Below are 20,292 nucleotides of genomic sequence, written 5' to 3' on the forward strand. Positions count from 1 at the left end.
GTAATTAAAATCCATATTCTCTAATCTTGGCTTTCCTTAAATCACTACTGGTTCAGAGAATGTAAGCACCGGTTAACCAGCGTGGGCTATGAAAATCGGGATTTCTCCCTCCTGTGTTGGCCAAAGCAATGTTCCTTGCTTTTGTTATGTTGCTACTATGCTCTGAAACCGTCAAGCACCCCCTTACCTCTACGATTCAATCCAAACTGACATTCAATCCCTGTTATGACCTGGCTTCAACCTGCATTATCTACGTCTCCTATCTAAAAATCTTAGAATTTGCTAGAACCTCCACAATGATGCCACAATCACCCTGTAAATGTCCCCTTACAAGTGGGCAGAAAGTCTCTGTTTGGACGTGGTGGGGGGGAGATGCCTCTGATACTTTTCAAATCATCCCTGATTGTTAGAAACTTCTCCCCTATGTGGAATCAGAATCTGCCTCTTCATCATCCCAACGACCCTCGGTCCAACCCCAAGTCATTCGCTTCTTCAGGGTGTGAAGACAGTTCTCATTGCCACCTCCCAGAAATCTTTTTTTTCAAGCTAAACAATTGCAGTGTCCTTAGTAGATTTTCAGGGACTTGGCTTTCTGATTCCTAAACATTGTCGTCCTTACACTTTCCCTGAACATGCTTCAAGTGGTCAATGTCTCTTTTTTTAAAAAGTGACTCTTTGACCTAAATGCAGTGTTCTAAATATGGGCCAGTTGGCTGAGCAAGTATCTCCTTTGCTTCGAGAACAGGCTAGTGAGAGATGTGACAATATTTCAGTGGTTGAAAGAACTGGAGAATGTTTTCTTCTCGCTCAGGTAACTGAGGTGAGTGATCCAGGTTAGCAAGTGGCCCCTGCTGCCTGCGGTCATTCAGGGACCGAGGCTCCTTCTAACTGGGGCTTCAGTACTCCACAGGGTATTCCCAGGCTAGATTGCTGCCAAGTCCCGGAGGCAGTCATCAAGAAAAGAATGGAGTGAGAGGAGGCGGTGTGCCTGCCTCCTAAGGGCCCCGGCTCTCCACACAGACCAATTGTTAGCATCCCACTAGTGAGAACTGAGTCCCATGGCCATATTCAGCTCCAAGGGAGGCTGGGCAATGTAGTACAACTGCAAGGGAGGCTGGGCAATGTAGTATCTCCACACTGTGGCAGACAGGAGAATGGATGTTTGTAGGCATGAATATGGACAAGCCTCATTGTTCTTTCAGCCTCAGGAACCCCTCAGACTCCTTTCACACTCAGGGCCAAAGCACTCCCTGTCCTGCCTGAAATGTTCTGCCTCCCTGCCTCTGCTTCCTTCGGCTTGAACGAGCCATTCCTCAGAGAGGCCTGCCCTTACCCAGCCAGGAAAAGTGGGCCCCTCACCCCTCTGTCTCCAGCCTTCCTTGGTGTCTTGCCAGTCCTCCCATAGTTTAGTGATTTTTTTTTTGGTGTTTGTTTCTTTTTCCTAAAAAACTACAGGCTGCATGAGGACAGGACTTTGTGTTGCTCCCCCGTGTGTGCTCTGCCCAGCGCAGTGCCTGACACTGGGAGGCCGACACACCATGCTGTTGGGTCGTTTGCGGCAAACTAATAGCTCCAGGTCTCTTTTCATGTCAGCTGTGGCTGAGACATAGTTCTCCATCACCTTCTTGAAGAGTTGATTTTTTTTTACCCTAAATACGGTAAAAAAAAATCAACTCTTTTTTACACCTGTTGTATTTAAGCTGTGTGTTTTGTCTATTTTTCTAGCCCCAAGAGACATGTTTTGATGTATCAACTGATACATTTATTTTTCTGTTTTTTATTTACTGATTTTTTAGAGAGAGGGGAAGCAAAAGAGAGAGAGAAGCAAACATTGATCTGTTGTCCCACTCATTAATGCATTCATTGGTTGCTTCTTGTGTGTGCCCTGACCAGTGATTGAACCCCCAACCTTGGCATATCGGCACAATGCTCTAACCAACTGAGCTACCTGGCCAGGGCCTTGTATGTTTATTTTTCCCTTCAAGTTTCATATTATCCAAAACTCTGATAGATGCATCTTGCATGTTTCCTTATGTCAGGGCAAATGGGCCAAAGACAGAGCCCCTGTCAGTACCAGAGCCCATCCTGGTACTGCTGTTAATCCACCATCAGTGCCCTTCGGTGAGGTGTCTACTCATACAAAGTATGCTCTTAACAAGAACCTCACTGAGCCTGGCTGTGTCAGACGCTCTGCTGACACTGAGGTGCACAGCATAATCCAGGGCCTTCCACTCCACTCCAGGATCATGGAAATTTCCAGCCGAGTGGCAAGAATGCCCTTGACAACATCCTCTAGTTTTCCAGGCTAGTAACCTTATAAAAACTGTAAATGACTAGTTTCTAGTGAATCCATATGTAGTGAAACCTAACGATTGTTGTTCTCTCATAAGTATTTGCAAAGCTTTAGTTAACCATTTCTTCTGAAACTTTTCTAGGATCTACACTCCTCTCCCTCTGTCAGCCCTGCCACTTTGCCCATTTCCTGTCCCAGAATGCTCCTCCATCCTCACCCCTCTGAGCAGTCACTCTGTTCCTTCTGGTAGGAAATGCTCTTCCTACCTGACTCTGAGTATCCAAATGCTGACTGACCTCCCCTCAAGACCTATTACTAGCTTGAAAGTCACCCCCTCTATGAAGTTGTCCCTCACCATTCCAGGCCGCTCTGTGCTCTGAGTCCCTGTGGAATTTGTTAACCCTTTCCTGCCCCAGGGCTGCTCCAGACTGCCTGGGCAGACTTTCTGAATGGCGCAGGCCTTCCTCTTGTGATGTCCAGGCTGTGCCTGGTACAGACCCTCACCCTATAAAATGTGTGGATTCAGTTGGCCAGTAAAAATCAGCATCCACTTATGCCCTTCATTAAAGCTTCAACCTAAGCTGTGTTCAAGGGCCAGATGATGCGGTCTTCCAGTGTGTTTGGAAATTTAAAAATATACATATATTACATCTATTTGGGGGGGAGGGTAAAAGAAAAATTTAGTGAAATATTATAAAGTTCCAAGGAAGCTGTAGAATTATTGGATATTTTTTCACACTAAGGGAAAACAATCTGTTTGTTATAACATTCTGGGAAATCAAGATGGGTAGTGACAGATGATTAGTCTAAACTACAACATTACAGCATCCTAAATGTTCCAGGGGCAAAGAAGACAAGTCAAAATGCAGAGCTATGAGCAAAAATATTTTCAAAAGTGTTAACTCACCTCTCCAAGCATGTTTAGGTTTACAAAAGAGTTCAAGTAGAAATCTTGGTCGATTTAAAGTGAGTTAATTCCCATAGAACTTTGGAACAAGTCAGTGTTACAGATGCAGTCCACCTGCACTTCACATCCCCCGAGGAGCATTGGAACCTGGCAGAGATGCTGATGCCACATCATACCACTTTGAGAGGAAAAAGTTAGCTCTATGAGATCATCCAGTTCAATTCCTCCCTAGTGCAATTGAAAAGTTTTTCCCTGCTAGGAGGGGGCTCCGAAAGGAATAATTCTGCCGCTGTGGGAGTTCTCTGGACCCACCACAGCATTTGCAAAAGAAGTCCCCAGCCTCCTGGGGCCCACCTTGACCTTCAGGCCAGAGAGAAACTTTCCTTTCTATCAGAATGTCGAGGACTCTCCTTATAGAAAGTCTCACTTTAAAAACTCTTTGCTGCTTGCTTTCTGAGCTTTAATAAACCCTGGATTAGTACATAAACCACCCAGGCACTGACTCTTCACATTTCCCAGAGAGCTGTCTGGGTCTGGATTCTTCCTCATGAGTAACTTCCCCAAACATTGGGAAGATAGCCCAATACCATGAACTTACGACCACCAGTTAAACTTCCCAGAGAAGGGAAAGAAAACTCATCTCTCGAAAGCTAGCACTGACCTCACCCTCATTTCTTTTTCATTCTCTCCTCGTTCCCCTATCTTGCTCATGGACAATTCGTGCTCCTTTTATCAGCTAAGAATGAAATTTGGGGTCCCTGCCACGGCCAAGAACTTAAAACATGGGTTTTTGGCCTGCTCTTACAGTTGCTCTTTCTTGTAACTTCTGCATAATGGGGCATTCCAAGATCAGGAGGAAGCCTATTTTCTCGTTATTTCCACTCAGGGAGTCACTGTCTTCAACGGGTTTGTCCATATTTCTAGGAATTGCAGTGCTACAGCTGTTCTAGAAAAAGGGCCGCATTGAAGTTTCCAATCTTAACACTTACTGGCTTTCACTTCATGTGGGCTCAGAGCCACTTTCACTGTTTCCAGTTTCTTTCTAGCCTCACTTTTCCTTCCCTCATTTCCTTTTGCTCTTCTTTCCCTTTGGGGTGAGCCTCCATGACTTACACAAGAGCATATTTGCCTCTGTCGCCCCCTTAGCAGGTGTTAGGCCGAGGTATGAACAGGCACTAACGCAGAAGTTAACAGTAGCTTCAAAAGGCGACATCATGGCCCTGGCTGGTGTGGCTCAGTGGATTGAGGGCCAGCCTGCGAACCAAAGAGCTGCTGGTTCAATTCCCAGCCAGGGCACATGCCTGGGTTGCAGGCCAGGTCCTCAGTGGGCAGTGTGAAAGGTAACCACACATTGATGTTTCTCTCCCTTTCTCTTTCCCCATCCCTCTAAAAATAAATAAATAAAATCTTTAAAAAAAGGTGACATCATGGGTGTGATCGCAAGACAGAACCATTCTGAGGGTGGCTGAAGGCATACAATTAAACTGGCTGTGTCAACGTAAGGTCCAGAACCCACAACCGGAAACCAGCTGGCTTATAAATACGTTTTTCCATCCATAAATAAGGTGATACATGAAATCTGTTTGAAGTACAAAGAAAGACTGATTCCTTTTTTTAATTGTAGTAAAATATGCATAAAATTTTACTATTTTAACCATTTAAAGTTTACTGTGGCAGTAAACACATTCACGTTGGTGGGCAACCATCACCACCAACCATCTCCAGAACTTCGCTGTCTTCCCCAGATGAAACTCTGACCCATTAAACACTAACTCCCCACTCATCCTTCTCCCCCGGCCCCTAGCAACTACCATTCTATCTTCTGTCTCTATGATTCTGACTACTCTAAGTACTGCAGACAAGTGGAATAAGTGCAGTATTTGCCTTTTTATGACTGGCTTATTTCACTTAGCATAATGTCCTCAAGTTTCATCCATGTTGTAGCGCGTGTCAGAATTTTCTTCCTGATTTTTAAGGCTGGATAATATGCCATTGAATGCATTCACCACATTTCATTTACCTCTTCAGTGTTGATTGATTCTGGTTTTTAAAAAATAGTGAGTTTGTATTTTCACAACTGGGGAATTGAAGAGTCAGTGGCATATGGCGAGAAGAGCACTGAACCGAACGTTAGAAAACCTATGTTCCAGCTCTGCAGCAGGTGACCTTGAACCGATGGCTCCCACCAAAGTGGACTGGAGGAGCCCCTGCATCAGAACCAGCCGGGCCACCTCGGAATGATCACAGACTCCTTGGATTTGTCTTGAGGGTCTATATTTCTAAAAAGCTCCCCAGGTATTTTTGTATATTCACGTTCAAGAACCACTGCTCTAAGCCTTATTCCTCCATTGGGGCTACACTGGAATTTTCAAATGGGGTTGCACTGTTGCTCAGAATGCCAGGTTTTTCTAGAGGGACAGTGAGGACTCCCAGGTGGCCGGGTGCAAGCACCAGAGCAAAGGAGAAGTGGCAGGACTTGCTTTATCTCTTTTGCCTCTAGGAGTCTACAGAATTCTTAGAAGCAAATTTAAAACCAGTAGGATCGTATTAAAAACCACTTCTCCTGAAATGAGTTTCAAAATGACTAAATGTATTTTTGGAATTATCATTGAGTTTTAAGCATGATTGTTTTATAAACTTAATTGGTTTTGAATTCTCTTGCCGGGGATTTAATACAAGGTTGTTTTAATTTAATTTTAAGCTCTGGCCAAAGGTTTCCATAGAGCTTTGGATGTTTCTCCTGCCAAACTGCCGACAGCCCATTTCTGTAAATGGACATTTAGTACGTACATTTAGTACTACATGGGCACTGCAGAGTGCATATTTTGATCCATGTGTCATAACTCCACCTAATTTCAATAATTCTAACTCTTTTTTTAAAAGATTTTATTTATTTATTTTTAGAGAGAGAAGGGAGGGGGAGAGAGAGAGAGAGAGAGAGAAACATCAATGTGCGGTTGCTGGGGGTTATAGCCTGCAACCCAGGCATGTACCTTGGCTGGGAATCGAACCTGCGACACTTTGGTTTGCAGCCCGAGCTCAATCCACTGAGCTACACCAACCAGGGCTTAATTCTAACTCTTGATTATAAAATATGTTTGCTGATCTTTGGGCAAAGCTGGTGTCTGATCCTACCTTCATCTTGGCTCTGTCTCACCTTGTTTGATCACAGACAAGTCTCTTAACCTCTCTGTAAGAGACCCCTTTTTTCCCTCTGGGAACTTGCCTCCCCCTCTAGGAGCCCCTCTGCTCATCAGTAAACTGGGTAGCAGAAACAGCCATTATGAAGGAAGGGAAGAAAGAGTTGCAGTGTGGGAAGAAGCAGAAACAAGACCCAGGGTACCCTGGGCTTCTAAATGCTTTGCCCTTTCCTGCTCCAGCCCGGCTGCAACAACTGACTGCATGCCCTGGGTTCCATGAGATAGTCCTGCTCAGTTATAACAAATTCTTTTTTTTTTCTTTTTCTTAAGCTAACTCAGGATGATTTCTGCCACTTGCAATTGCTGAGTTATAACTATTATACCTTGTAAAATAAGAGTCCAATCCAGTTCATAGGAATATTATAAGAATAAACTGAGATATTTATATGAACATGCCATAGAAGTATTAATGCTAATTTATATCATGGTATTATTATTTGAATTCCCTCTTGTCCCCTTTGGACAAAAAATATTGTATGTATTGACTACACTTAATATCCCAAAGTTACTCTGCTATTTGGAATACGCATTGAAGGCTGAGGGGATTTTGAAATGCAAATATTTTCAAGTAACAGTAACATACTTACAAAAGAATTGAGCACTTTATGTGTTTCAGGAAAAGTACCAGAAATATTCACTCACTCTTCTCTTGCCTTCCCTGAGTCAGGAGTAGGGGCTGGGACCAACATGGTTCAGGCCCCCAGACAGCTACGGGCAAGCCAGGGGTGGGCAGCCAGGCAGCGAGTGTGTTCTAAGTGCTAGGCTGGGAAGAAGGACAGGACAGGCCACAGAGAAAGGCATCTGATGAAACTCGGGGAGACTTCCTGGAGGAAAGGGAGTTCCCAGAGGAAATTTTGCTTAAACTAGAGAATAAGAAGAATGGAGAGAGAGAGTATTTTGTGTAGAAGAGAAAACTGTCTGCTCGGTGCCCTAGAGGTGAAGGAGAGTGTGGCACACACCAGGTGCTGAGCATGGGGTACGCTGGTGAGGTGAGCAAGGGCAGAGCCTGCAGGGCTCAAGGACCATGCCAGGGAGTCTGGACTTAACTCTGAGGCCCTGGGCTGCTGGGGGTTTTAGGTAGTGGGTAAATCTGGTCACACTTACACTCTGGAAAGATCCCTTTGGCCAGGGGTGGAGAATGTGTGATGGGGACCAGGTCTGGAGGTAGAGGCCACTGCAATAATCTGGGAGAGAGAGGACAGTGCCTTGAAATTTGCTTTAGGAGAGAAAGAAGGGTTTAGGGGGAGAGAAGGAATTCAGTGGACATACATAACATTCTGAGTGTGATCCTCACATGCAAAGAATTTTCTCCATTTTACAGGTGCAGCTTGCCCAAACTTACACAGCTAGTAAGTAGTCAGTCCCTAGGGCTTTGGGGTATTTGAATATCATGCTATTGCCAGCTCTAAGTCTCGTAGTACAAATAGGCTCCCCAATAGGACTTGGAGAGATGGGGCGCAGAGTGAGTTTAATTGTGGGAGAAAAGACCGAGGTTCAAAGCATGAGTGGTCATCCAGGAGATAACACCGGGCCTTGGGGTGGTGTTGCCTCAGGGAGTCTTGGGAGAATGGAAGGTATGAGGACAGCAGGCAGGAGGGGTCTCTGGAGAGGAGCCTTCAGAACAAGGTGGGGGCACACCAAGACCAACCATGGACTATTTAACAGAATCATTTAACTGATCAGTATGCCTTGGAGGAAGACAGCCTTTGACTGCAGTGTAAGACGCTCCACTAGAGCTGGACGAGGTGTGGACGAGAAAGACTGAGGGTGAGGGGAGAAGAAGGCCTCAGAGCACATGTCACGGCACTCAGACTCATTCTTACGCAAACTGTGTGATCCGGGGCAGCCAACACAACCTCTGGGCGGTGGACCATGGTCATGACCCGCCTTACGACAACTGTAGAACTTCAATGAAATGATACATATTAGAAGCACATTGTAAGTCCTCTGGGAAGGTGAGCTTTCTGTTGTCCGGAGGTGCAATTATCTACTCAAGCCCTTTCTGGAGACAGGTTGTTAGTCTGGTCCTCGCCACTCACTGCTGCCCAGATCTTCAACCCCACCCTTGAAGGAGTCAGAGTCTCTAAAGAATTGGAGGCTGTTGGTTGGAAGAAGTGATTAGTTCCCTGTCCCAGTGCCTTGTCATTCCCCCAGGAGTAGAAGACTCAGACAGAAAGAAGCAGAACTAGTTTGTAAAACACCTGCAACAAAGAAAGAGACAGCAGATTTGACCCTAGTTTTAGGGTCAAGGAAAAAGTTCATTTCACCCATTTGGCTGCCCGGTATTGCACCTTAAATTTCAAACAACTTCTGCCTGCAACAGCTCCACAGGGACCTAGGACCAGTGACTTTGGGTAAAAGGTAATTTAAGGGGAAAAGGGGGGAGGGGAAGGGATGTATTTTGTGTTTCCAAAAAAAAAAAAAGCTAAGTTGGACTTAGCAACTGAGATACACCTGCTTTTCTGGTAGCACAACTCAAGTTAGAACATTGGACAGGAAGTTGGAGAGAGCAATGCAGTTTCATGCAAACTCCAGAAGGTACTTATTGTGGAAATTTATGTGCATATGAAAGTAATTCCCAGAGAGGGCCCTTTGAAAAGGTTGGCCCCTGGCCCTCCTCTCCACTTCCTCACCTGCGAATGGGTGAAACAGCTCAAGGAAAGAGTGAAGATCGATACAACCACATTTCTAATGACTCAATGACATTTTTTTCACGGATTGGAGTCACTCTCTGACTCTCCCTTTTGAATACTGTTTTCTGTTTTTGCCTCTAGAATCAGAGCTAGAAATTCAATGAACAAGGAGTTAAAAAGAGAGTCTTTTCAAGCCAATTTCCTTGTGTGCATGAGAGGTTTTGAGGTTAGGTCAGCACATATCTGTGCTGTTTACCTCTCTGGCCATTGACAGGAGGGCACGTGACTGGGCCAACAGCTCTCGCTGGCCGCTGCAGTAACCGCTATTGTCTTGGCTTCAGAGACTGCTGTTCAATATCTTGACATATACTAACAGTTTTGTTTATCAGGTGTTTTTTTGCAGGACATTTATTATTGTTATTTTGCAACACATATGACAGAGAGAAAAAAAAGCAGCCACACCAGGGTCTGACGGGAGGCCACTGTGCCATATCAAGGACTTTAGGTTTCCTGTTGACTAGCCTACATTTTTCTTTGCACCAAGACTAACCCCACCCCCATCCCACCCCTAAGAAAACGGAACAGTATGAAGAGGACATAACATGAAATGCTTTGAAGGGAAAAGTCACGCTATGTTTTGAGGCGACAACACTTTTTTCAGGTCACTTAAAAGAAATCAAGTTGAGTCCATTTTCAAGGAAGCTCTTAGAGCTTGAGGCAATTGGACACCTACAGAATCAGTAATCCCTGCCAGCCACCCATGGCGGGACTGCTGTTTACAGAGTTGACTAAGAAAACTGTTTGAATGTTCAATCACATTAGTATCCTTCTATAGGAGAATGTTCACAAGATACAGTTAACTGAAAGACAGACAGATGGGGAGAGAGATTCTACTAGGTTAAATGCTTTTTTGTATACACACAGACACATATATAACAAAGGAAATACACTAAAATGGGTGGTGGGACAACAGGTAATTTTTTTTTCTTTATGCTTTTCTGAGTTTTCCAAACTTCCCACCAGAAGCAGGTATCCTACCCATTGCAGAGCATGGTGGTTAAAAGCAGACTTTGGAGCAAGGCTGACTGGTTCAAATCCTTGCTCTACCACTTCCTGTGGTGGCATTAAGCTAATTACTTATTTTTCCTGTGTCTCATTTTCCTCACCTATAAAATGGGGATAAAGATTAAACCTATCCATAGGGTTGTTATGAGAATTAAAGAGTCAATATGTATAAAGTGCTTAGAAAATGTCTAGCACATAGTAAGTACAGTGTGTTTGTTAAATGAAGAAAACAGTAATTTTAACTTTAGTCAAATTGTGGTTGATTTTCCCTGGAATGTTACCAGCTGTGTTTCTATTACATTTATATTTTACGATATGTGTTGCTGAGGAGAAGATACATATATCCCTACATTTATGTTTGCCATCAACTAATATAGTTCGGGTAGGTAGATGACATTTGATGGGTAGCTAAAATTCTGAAAAGTTATTTTCCAGGTTGTGACAAAGAACAGGAATTTCCCAAGGGTATACTATGACCCCCTTCTCCCCCTGCCAATTTGGTCATAGCTGAATTACGGCAAGTCTAATTCTCTCCTAAACCACAAGTTATACTATCACAGTCTGATCCATGACGTTCATGGACTGAAAGGATCCTTGACCTTTGGTAAATTATGCCCCTTTGCCCAGGCTAAAATGCCCCGGATAAACCTGTGCTGGGTGATACGTGCTTCACTTCCTCACGTAGGCCTGGGAGGAGCAGAGGGAAATGAGAACCAGCTTTGTGGTAGATAATCAAATAATTGTGAAATTGTTAATGACTGATAGGAGAAGATGAAGGATATAATGACGAGGCTGAATGCATTCAGAGAGATCTTTTCCCAACATTAAGAGAGTATCTACACAAAAGCAAATCCATAAACATACTTGATGTTGTCTTGCAGACTTAAGAACTGAATGATTGAGCTCATTTGTCATGTTGTAATAAAAATGTTTTGGCCAGGTGTAGCCAAGAACTGACAGAGAGAAATAAATAAAAAAAAAACACCCTAATAAACAGTGCCAAAAGTGGGGTGTCTCCTGCCCAGGGAAGGGCAGACAAGATGGCACTGAAAATCATTTAAAACCACACTGATGTTGTTTCCTTTTAGCCAAGGGAAAAGTACTCTAGAAGAAGGAAACTCCAAATCTCCTGTTTACCCAGCTGTCTGTACAAAGTGAATTATTCATGATTAAATGTGAATAATAAACCTATGCAAATATTTGTTGTATTTTCAATTTTGAGGAGGCTGGTGAGCAGCAGGAAATGAAGTCACTTTAAAGTGATTTAGTTAGCTATCTTTTTAAGAAATATATCAAGAAAAGAAATTTGATTGTTATTTATATACCCCTCTCCCCCAAACAAACAGGGTGGTTTTTCTTTAGGAGTCTACGTCCTATTGGCAATGACAATCTAAAGCTTTTCTGTTGACCTTTATATAATTTCCTTAGAAACTAATTGTGAAAGTTTTTTTTTTAATTTTCTGACTTTAGAGAGTTAAAAAGCTTACAGCAGTTCTTCTATAAAGGGAAACCTTAACTGACAAGTTTCCAAGTAGTGCTGCTTACTGTAAATTCTTACCTATAAATTTCAGTTATAGGTTTTTGATAAAGGGAGTATTACAATAATACTGATACCTGGCAGTTTTAAGCTATTTATCTTTTTGGTTACAGAATTGGTTTAACAGTTTCCATTAGAACGACCTGACTTTTAGCTAGAACTAGGTTAGACTTTATGCAGCTTGTCCATTCTGAGAAAAACAAAATCCAAGAAACAGAAAAATAGCGAAAGGTGTTTTACCATCTTGCAACTTCTGTAACTTTTCCAACTCACTTTGTATATAGTGTGTCATCACCATAATCTCTTATGGAGTTTACAGCATGCAAATGACTCTTCCATGTATACTGTAATCATAAATAAGTTTCATTAATTAAAAAAAAAAACTTTCCCCTGGGCCCCATCTTGAAGGCTGAGTTCATCTGACTGAAGCCCACGTGTCAGTCAATCCCTTCACCAACGTTCAGAGCGTAATCTCACTTACGCTCAACAATCATCTCACTGTCTGGAAGAGGGGGCCGAGTTGTCTGGTCTCTCTCGGCTCCTAGGCCTCAGCTTCTCTCTGGAACCGCTGCTGAATGGGCTGGCCCTCCATGGGAACTAACTCTACATCCCTCCACACTGTCCCAAAGCCCAGGCAGAGGGACTCCAAGCATCATGCCAGTGACGGTAGACCGTCACTACCCACTGCTTCTACCTTTTGGCTGTTAAAAACCCTAGGTGGGTCCCTACCATCCACATTTCACAGCTGAAGAAACAGAGGAAGAGAGAAGATAAACAATTCATCCAGAAAAAGAGGAAGAACCAAGATTAAGGTGAAACTCCAGATTTCAATAGACAAATCCCTAGCAAATTCGCCACATCTTGCTACCCTGCACAACCTTCCCCAATTCACCTAGAAACCAATGAATTGGTGGTTTACCACTAACTAGCACTATAGTAAAGCTTTTGCCATATTTTTTTTCTTCTGCCTTTGTCACTTCTGGAAATTTGGACAGTGTGAAAATGGGCCATCCAGAGGAATAAGAGACCAGAAAGTCATCTAATCTATTCCCCAGGCCCTATGAAGCACTGCATTGAAACCAATCTAGACTTTAAGAAAAGATCATTTCACCACCTTCTCACAAATTTGAATGTCACATAATGCATCCAAAGGCCATTTTATTATATTCTATGTTCACTGGAGATAACTTCTATTAAAAACACATTGCTATTGCATTTTAAAGTAAAATGGCAATATTAGTAAGTGGCAAACATGGGCCTCAAATAAGAGTTGGTAATAACAAATTTGAACTGTTTGGAAAAATATGATTTATATTTAATAAAACCCGATCACTGAGTGAAAATTGGTTTCATTATTAACATTTTCACTATGCTGTTTCTCCTTCATTTCTGCAGTTATCTTTCTGCAGATGGGCCTCCCACTTTATAGGAACTCATCTCAGTTATGATTTAATTCAGCGGTTTCTCATACTATTACAGCCGCAGAACCGTTTCATTCTGCTGGGAAGTTTCTGAGCCTGCAATGTAATTAATTCCTTTAATAGGCTCCTCTTCTCAGAGGGCCCATTAGTAGACATCACTATGAATTAACATCTTAGTCCAGGAGAAAAGCTCTTTGGAGGCAAAGTGAAACAGATAAATCTTTGTTGAGAGATGTAACCAGGGGACTTAACCGCATTCCTTGTGGTTTCAGAATGACATGCATATTCTGGGACACAGAGATAGGCAGAAATAGTTGTTCTCAGTAATGCCCCGACCACACCAGTCCTTTAACGTAAAGAGGTACTTCTAAATGTTATAATTTCTTAGAAGAAAGCAGTGTGGCTGGTGTGCACATGGAAGGAAAGGGAATGAAACTCTGCCCACTAACACCTCTCCAAAGAGGCTACCAGTCATTTAAAGCACACCTGAAGGCTGCTGGACAAATCCGTTTTATAATAATCTACTAAGGATTTTTCCCCGCTCCCTTGAATCTTGTTAAATAGCATTGAAGTTTTTTTTTGTTGGAGTTTGACTATTGTCTTGATTATTTTCACATACGGTCTCTGGAAGCAGATTACTCTGACTTCAAAATTCTGCTATGTACTAGCTGTGTAAACCTGGGCAAGTGATTTAACTTCTCTGTATCTTAGATATCTCATCTGATGGAGATGATAGCAGCACCTGCCTCATTTGCTTGTGGAAAGGACTAAATGAATAAGCGCACGTAGGTGCTTGGAAGAGTGCTTGGCTCAGAGTAAGCACCACTGATGTCAACGGATACTAGAGTTAGCTCTGCTAAGCAGCAGGTCCCACCGTGCCACGTGGGTCCAAAACACAAAAGCTGACAAACCGACAAAAGCAGAGGAGTGGGTGTGTGGGCCCAGGGAGGCACACTGGCTATAAAAGGATACAAGGGAGCATCTGGGGGCGAGAGAAATGCTCTATATCTTGATTGTGGTGGTGGTTACCCTAGTGTAAACTTCAAAAAAACAAAAAGCAACCCACTTAAACAATTCTTTCCCTGGTTACCTCCTAATCACTTTACATGTGGGTTAATACAAAAGTCTCCTGGTTGATTTTCTGTCTGACCTTTTCCTTTTCTAATTCCTCCTTAGTGTGCCTGTGCTCACCCCCACTTCCGGGACCACTTCAATAAACGTGCCAAGAACAGTGTATTTTGCCATTTGTTTGAAAAGGAGGGAAAGAACCGAATGTGATACGCTAATGAAGTTGTAAGTCCCTCACTTAATGCTGTCAATAGGTTTTTGGAACTGTGGCAAAATGACGTGCAATGAAAACAATTTTACCATAGGCTAATTTGATATAAACAAGAGGTAAGCTCCTATGGCATCTCATCAACGTTATAATGAAATAACATTGAACAAAACGACGTTATTGGAGAACCTGCTATTTGTCCATTTAGGCCTAAAATAGCTCTGGGAAGACATATGAGAATGTGGTTCTGTTAGTTACCTACAAGGAAGGGAACCAGGTGGCTGATGACAGGGTGGGAGGGATATTTTTCAGTGTAGCCTTTAGTTCCTTTTGAATTTTCAATCATATGAATTTATTACTTAATCAAAAGTAAATAAATAAAATGTAGGAAATAATAAGAACCCTGCCAAGTTAATCTATGCAATTAAAAAATATTTTCTGGGCTTCTACCACTTGCCAGGCCTATAGGCACAGGGTTAAGGTGCCCACAGACTCGACTGTGTTTCATTAGTGGGATCCCAGGTCCTGTCTGCTTGTTTAAAGTGAAAGCTTGCTTGCTGGAGACAGAAAGTCCCCTGGTTTATTGCAATGGCCAAGGCTGGCATATGATTGAGGAAAAAAACAAGGTCGGGGCAATTATGTTACAAAGAACCACCTCCTTCCACATACTGAAAAGATATAAAAAGCTGTAGAGTGGCAAAAGTATGGGATAATACCTCATAACAAACAGGTATTGAGCATTAACTTTCTATGTGCCAGGAATTCTAAGTGCTTTACCTGTATTGACTCATTTAGTTCTCACAGTAACTCCACGAGGAAGAAACTATTGCTCCATTTTACAGATGAGGAAACTGAAGTACAGAGGGGTGAATAACTCACCTAGAGTCACACAGCAAGTAAGTAGGGTGACCAGGGTTTTTGAACCTAAGCAATGTCTAACTCCAGAATCCTCAGTTATAACCACTTTACTGCTTTTTGGGAAAAGGACTTATAAAATATTCCTTTGCTCCAAAATATCGCTACTGAAATGCTACCATTAATAAAAGTATCACAGAATATTACAGCTGGAAGAGGCCTCAGTATACATTTGATTCGCTTCTTATCTAAAGAGACAGCATCCTGGACAACTTGGTTTGAACACCTCTAGTGATGGGGAACTCATTACAGCTAGCAGTCACCAGCTGACAGCTCAAGTTTCTAACAAATATATTAAAATGTTGATCACCTTTCATGTTCCAGGCACTTTGCTAGAGCATGGGGGAGAAACTCCTCATTCAACATGTTGAGCCCATATTTGCTTCCCTGCAACTTCTTCCCACCGGGTCTGTGTACTGTCTTCAGAGCCACACTGGTTGAGTCTGTGGTTCCCTGCATTTCACAACAGCTCCACATATAGTTGAAGATGGCTGCAAAGTTCTCAGACTTTCTTCTTCCCTGTTGTTGCAATCTCTTCTTATATTGCATTCCCTAGGTGAGATTCATTGTTCTTCTTAACGAGCTTCTGTTTTAAAATGCAAATGTGGAAGGAAAGCACATTAAGCTTAATCTGATTCTCCCTGCCATGGAACTGTCTGAGAGGGAAAAGAAGTTTCGATTCGGTGGTGGCGGGGTGGCGGGGGGAGTGGAGAGAGTGCTCAGAGCAGTTGATGCAGTATCTCTGGGTTGGCAAAAAACAGCACAGGGACCCTGAGCTCCTGAGACTGAGGAAGGAGACAGGCCAAGTTAAAAAATAGTAATTATGGTGAGTATCTGTTGAGCACTGACTACGTGCATGCTGGGCAGTTTAAATAGCCTCACTTAATCCATACAAGAGTGTTACTAGGGAGGTATCATTGTTTTCTACATGTTACAGATTGAGTAAAATGAGGGCTGCAGAATTTCTAACTTGCCTAGAAAATGCACTCAGGTTTTGAAGCCAGCCACCTAGGCTTTTTCTTTATTACCTTTCTAAAAGGTATATGAAAACCTAACTTTGCCTGCTTCCCCTAGAGCTGATTAGTAATTATCCAAATGGAACCTAGATGCCCTGACTTCTCCTATCTTCAAGAGTCCTGCAACATCCAAATAAAGACACTCCCCACCCCTTCAAAAAAGGCCACTCTTATATACCAGGCTTCTGTCCCTAAAGGTTTGAGTCCCCCAGGAATGTTCTATGCTCCACCAGTCTGTTTTAGATGTTTTTGGCTATCTTAACCAGCCTGCCTGTCCACTCCTGCCATGGGGAAACCCTGGTACTGCTGAACCTCATGGCACAGTTAAGACCAGACTAAAATTTTTTTTTGTTTGTTTTTTTTTAAACGTTGATTTTTTTTAAGAATTTATTTATTTATTTTTAGAGAGGGGAAGGGAGGGAGAAAAAGAGAGAGAAACATCAATGTGTGCTTGATTCTCATGTGGCCCCCAATGGAGACCTGGCCCTCAACCCAGGCATGTGTCCTGACTGGGAATCGAACCCGCATTGTTTTGGTTCGCAGCCCACACTCAATCCACTGAGCTATGCCAGCCAGGGCCCAGACTAAAATGTTTAATAAGAGTTTTTCCCAGGTTCTCCTACTGAGTGAATCTCACCTGCAACTTCCAGCCACTTTGCAGACAGTAGTCTGCCCACTGCCCCTGCACAGCCAACTAGCAGTATTTGTAAGACCACTGCCTCCTACAAGAGTAAGTCTCAACAACTTTGACATTCCCAGAAGGTAAAACCCAACTTGCAAAGGTGTAGTACACCCAAGGGGAAATTATATGAGCAGAGAAGTACCTCAACTCACTCCATTTCTGGGTAGTCCTGCCTTCCAATGAGTAACTAAGGTGTCCATTAAGGCCCTCAGTGGTGCCCTCATCCTCTGCAGAAACTGAAAAATGCACAGCAAGTCTCAGTCAGGACATTATTACACTAAGTATGAAATCACCCTTAAAATAAACTAGTAACTTCTAAAGAGGATACATTTGGGACAAAGAAAGGCATTTTCTCATTTGTACAGAATCTAGAATCATACAATGTGGAGGACCTTTTTTTATGTCTTACAAGCAGAGTGTGCTACATCTCATTGAATCATTTGGGTCCTCCTTCTGAATGATGATGATTAAAACTAAGAGGTATTTTTACTATAAGAATCTGTGGCAATCTCTAAGGATCCAAGACTGTTGGGTTTCAAACCATAAACTGACTATTTTAAGACCCAATGGAAATTGGCTGTAATGGTTAATGTTATTTCAAAAACACATACGTGATGTTGAACTTGTGTGAGTGCAACTTTGACACTGATGAAACATTCAGCTGCATTTCCAGCCTCTTCCTGGCAGAGGTAAGCTGGAGAATGAAAGCACCCAGACACCAGAGGGACCTGAGAAAAGGGAAATGAAGGTGCACTTTCGGTGCCTGGCTTCAAAGACTGGTGGCAGTCAAGAACCTAACCCATCACTTTCCAGCTAGGCCACTTTCTGTAAAGACAGAAAAAACCCAAACAGCCGAAGTCAAATTTCCCCTGCATAATTTTTAATTTAACAATGTCCTAGTTTCCAAGCTACCGCCATCTAATCTTTGTAATCACACTAATGAACCAAGCATAGCTGGGGTGAGGGAATGGCTCACGGGGGACAGCTCTCCAGCTCAGGGGCCAAGTTTTCATTCTTTTTACTGAAGTTCCAGCTTCTTGATGAACTTGTGTTTACTCATTTTATTGCCATTAAGGACAGCAATGAACAGACTAGAGAAAAGATTTTTTTCTCTTACTAAATCATCCAGTAAATAGAACTGAATACCTTCCCATCTTGGTATCTGGTCGAATATACGAACTCTGCTGTGTAAAATCAGCTGGTTCACATGTTCACAGTTCTCAGCCCCTCCTGATATTGGATCTCCTTCCCTGTGTGCCCGGCCAAGGGCACAGGCCCAGCAATTCCTCTCTGCTGCCTCGCACACCCTGCGCTAGACATATACTTTCCACGTACTGGCATCAATAAAAGACTGTTCCATTGTGACAGGGGGTGTTAATAAAGATGATAAAATCACTATACAAATTTCTAGGCAGATTCAGATTCTAGACTTCCACTTAAAGGATCTGTTAACCTTCGGTAAAGTGTATGACAATTGTAAACATAGATTGAGAGCTAAATTCTCCCTTTAAGCAAAATGGTTCCTTCTGAAATCCAGACTGACTGTTCTGTACAACTAACTGGCTTTGCAAAAAGCTCCTAAAGTCTTTGGCGAGCTTTTCTGTGTTCAAACCCTTGTTGTGGAGGGGCACTCACTACCTCACAAGGCACAGTCCATTTCAAAGTCTTGACAGTCTGTGGAGTTAAAAAGTTCGTCTTTGTACTGAGCCAAATTAACCTTCTATAGCTTTCAACAATTTGGTCTTAGATCTATCCTTTGGAGAGACACAAAATAAACCTAATCCCTCTAGTAGACAGCTAATCCCTGTATAGGATTCTCTCAAAAGAAATTGTGGTGACTCAGGCTACAATTCTATGAAGGATATAATAAACGCAATACCTTTCCCCTCCTTCTCCTTTTAGTGGCAGAGTAAGCTTATGTGCTTGTACTTAATATGCTGGAGAAGAGAAAATGCCCCTGTATGGCAGGCCCTGGTGTACAGCCCAGTTCAAGCCCCCAGTTTGTAGGCTGCCTACAGAAGGTCAGAAGTGAATGATGGTCTGGCAAAGGGTGGTGCTGGACAGGCAGGCTCCCTCAGATTCTCCTCTCTTACGATAACACAGCCGTCTGCTAGCTGACGTGCATGTTGGACCACAGAGATTCTCCTATAGGCTGGGTCAGAGGTTTCAGGTTCTTAATCCTTTGTGTGCATTAGGATCTAGGGAGTCTCTCACAGGTCCCTATGCTCTACTGAATTTTGATTCAGTAGAAAGGAAGCATGCCTTGTAAACTTTATTTTAACAAGCACTTCAGGTGCTGATGTCCTTACTACACTTGGAGAAACATTAATATAAGTGAAGAAGAAAAGATGAAGAAAAAAAACACCTTGGATTTTGGTTTATTTAACCAGAAAACTTAACATTTCATTTATTGGCCCTATCCATTTAAATTAAATTATTAAATCCCATGTTATATAAATAATAAAAATAACACTTTAAGTCATTTAGAATTCATTAAGTCTACCAAAATTCTTCCAGAACAAGGAGGGAACCAGTAACATCATCTGCAAGTTACAGACTAATGTGTAAGCAAAAGACCAGTCGGGAAGCATTCCACATGGGCCTTACAAAGGGATTCAGCCTCCTGCATTGCAGCCTCTTTCCCAGTCTCAGGTTGGCCAACAGATCAGGGCGCAGGGCCAGAGTCGAAGAACTTTACAGGGAGGGTACATTTTGGTTCAACACTTAGCTGATCAACCTCATGGCTGAAGTTAGCACAGAAATCACACTTGCATAAGCACCACCACATGCACCCTGTGCAATTCTGTGGGAATTCTAATAAAGCTATAGAGGGATTCTGATACACAGGTTACAGCAAGTTAAAACATTTCACAGAAGTCTAAATACCTGAGGAGTTTAATTATGCAAAGAAAACCTTCTTTCCTTTGAGAACAGCTTATTTCTTTTCAAAATAGCTGCCGGGGTTCATTTATAAATACGAAGGGTGTCTCATCTCTAAATCAGTCTTGAGGTAATGCTATCCCAAGGCAGCACTGATGACCATGTTACCTTGTGGCAAAGTGAACACGTGTACTAGCCAGTAATTTACCACTTAGTAAACTGACAAAATAAGTTGAGCAACAAATTCAGTAAAAGGTTTTGGGATAGGAACCTGCTTTCCTACTAAGACACATCATGCAGTTTGATGCAAAACAAAGTTATTTTGGAATGAATGTAGCAAAGGCATCTAACTTTCATTTTCTGTCAGGGATGAAGACTTTAGCTGGTTCGCTGACCTTCCTTTTCTTCCTGGAGCTCTCAGAACTTTGCTGACTGTATACAACATTCGTTCTTTGAATCTGTGAGAA

The 20,292-nt window shown here is 42.6% G+C and overlaps 1 protein-coding gene across 1 annotated transcript in view; it reads right to left on the reverse strand.

The window, feature by feature from the left end:
* Positions 1 to 20,178: 20,178 nt before the first annotated feature.
* The window catches only part of HORMAD2 (HORMA domain containing 2), an 83,541-nt gene continuing 83,427 nt past the window's right edge, over positions 20,179 to 20,292 (reverse strand). Inside the window, exon 11 of the mRNA XM_045826884.1 lies at positions 20,179 to 20,283. Coding sequence (XP_045682840.1) covers positions 20,179 to 20,283 — 105 coding nt within the window. The remainder of the gene's footprint in view (positions 20,284 to 20,292) is intronic.

Source organism: Phyllostomus hastatus, unplaced genomic scaffold, assembly GCF_019186645.2.
Source record: "Phyllostomus hastatus isolate PE091 unplaced genomic scaffold, TTU_PhHast_1.1 phas_scaffold_760, whole genome shotgun sequence".
In the NCBI taxonomy this organism is placed as follows: Eukaryota; Metazoa; Chordata; class Mammalia; order Chiroptera; family Phyllostomidae; genus Phyllostomus; species Phyllostomus hastatus.